This window comes from Quercus lobata, chromosome 10 (genome assembly GCF_001633185.2).
Source record: "Quercus lobata isolate SW786 chromosome 10, ValleyOak3.0 Primary Assembly, whole genome shotgun sequence".
Classification (NCBI taxonomy): domain Eukaryota; kingdom Viridiplantae; phylum Streptophyta; class Magnoliopsida; order Fagales; family Fagaceae; genus Quercus; species Quercus lobata.
In genome coordinates this window covers 54,898,352-54,900,075 of record NC_044913.1, presented here as the reverse complement: position 1 = coordinate 54,900,075, position 1,724 = coordinate 54,898,352, and the positions used below count along the sequence as shown (strand labels likewise).

General features: G+C 45.1%; 1 protein-coding gene across 1 annotated transcript; it reads right to left on the bottom strand.

The window, feature by feature from the left end:
• Positions 1–440: 440 nt before the first annotated feature.
• Positions 441–1,343, bottom strand: LOC115965000. Its single transcript, XM_031084214.1, has one exon. It carries the CDS (start codon positions 1,341–1,343, stop codon positions 441–443), a length of 903 nt encoding a protein of 300 aa, XP_030940074.1.
• Positions 1,344–1,724: the final 381 nt, after the last annotated feature.

Below are 1,724 nucleotides of genomic sequence, written 5' to 3'. Positions count from 1 at the left end.
GCCATTTCCTTAATTGCCACTCCTACCTCCTCACTGGTAAAAGGCCTTTCCAAGTCTGCTCTCATCGTCCCAGTGACCACAGCTTCGACCCCCTCCAAAACCCTGTCAAGTTCCTGTGGATTCGAGGAAGTAAACAGATGAGTATAAAAATTAGTAATAATAGCTGAAAAAACCTCTTCATCCTCTTGCCAAATTCCATTCTCATCACGCAACCCTTTAATAAAATTCTTCCTCTTCCTTTGAGTAGCAGTCCCATGAAAAAACTTTGTGTTCTGATCCCCATTCTTCAGCCATTGAACCCTGGACCTCTGTTGCCACATCTTCTCCTCTTTATCATAAAGTGAATTCAATTCCTTTTTAATCTTGATAACCTCCTCATGCTCCCCAGTCCTGGCCGAAACCTCTTCAGCTTGCCATAATTGATTCGTTGCTTGCTTTATCTATTGCTTCACATTGCCAAAATGGACCCGACTCCAGGTCTTTAACTGTTTCTTGCATCTTTTAATTTTAGTGGCAGCCACAAACATTGGATTACCATTAGGAGCACAATCCCAAGCCCTTTCTATCACCTCCTTACACTCAGGGTCTGAACTCCACATTGCTTCAAACCGAAAAGGCTTTCGACGCCACTTTTGGTACTCTATACACCCATCCAAAGAAAGAAGAATTGGCCGATGATCTGATGTAAAGCAATTCAAATGCTTCACCCTTCCTGTTGGGAACCGAGTCATCCATTCATAATTTGCAAAACCTCTGTCTAATCTTTCCCAAATCCACTCCCCCCTACGCCTACCGTGCCAAGTGAAATCTGGTCCCGAATATCCCAAATCAACAAATCCACAAAGGTCCAACACATCACGAAAATTTTGCATCAAATAGTGTGCTCGAGGGACCCCACCTCTCTTCTCTTGTACCTCAAGCAACTCATTAAAATCACCTAGAACACACCAAGGAAGCTTTGGTTTAGAGCTAAGCATTCGAAGCATGTTCCACCCCTCATTCCGTCGACCTGTATCAAGCTCTCCATAAAACCCAGTCAACCTCCAAGCATTCTCTGAACCCCCATGCACAATAGAATCAATGTGATACTTAGAAAAACTATCCACCCAAACATCCACCCCTGCTTTCCACAACAAAGCTAAACCCCCTCCCCTATCATCATTTGAAACCGTAAAACACCCATCAAAGAAAATCTGATTTTTTACCCATCTCATATGCTCCGTAGATGACCATGTTTCTGACAAAAACACAATCATGGGATCTTGTGCTTGTACTATTTCGACAAGCTCTTGAACTGCACGCCGGTTCCCAAGCCCCCTGCAGTTCCAAGCTAAGATTTTCATGGCTGTCGGCGGGGCTGAGCATCAGCCTCCACCGATTGAGTTTTGATCACTACTGCCTGTTTCTTCCTACTAACCTTTGCAATACCCAACTCCTCACTCGACACCTCCCTTGGACGTTTCAAAGAGCCCAAATCCACTGACACAGTACCATTATCATGCTGAAAAGAAGCATAATCCATTGATTTCTCCAACCGGGCCCCTAGACCATTATCCTTCCAAACTTGGTGCTGCTCCCCACAGTCCATTCCACCATCCAGCCGGCCAATCTCAGCATCTATTTCATCGAGTTGAGCTTGGAAATTTTGGCTGGTAAGGCCTCGTGGCTGCCCAATATCCATGCACCTGATCGGCGCACTGTCAACATTCCGTCTAACATCTTCC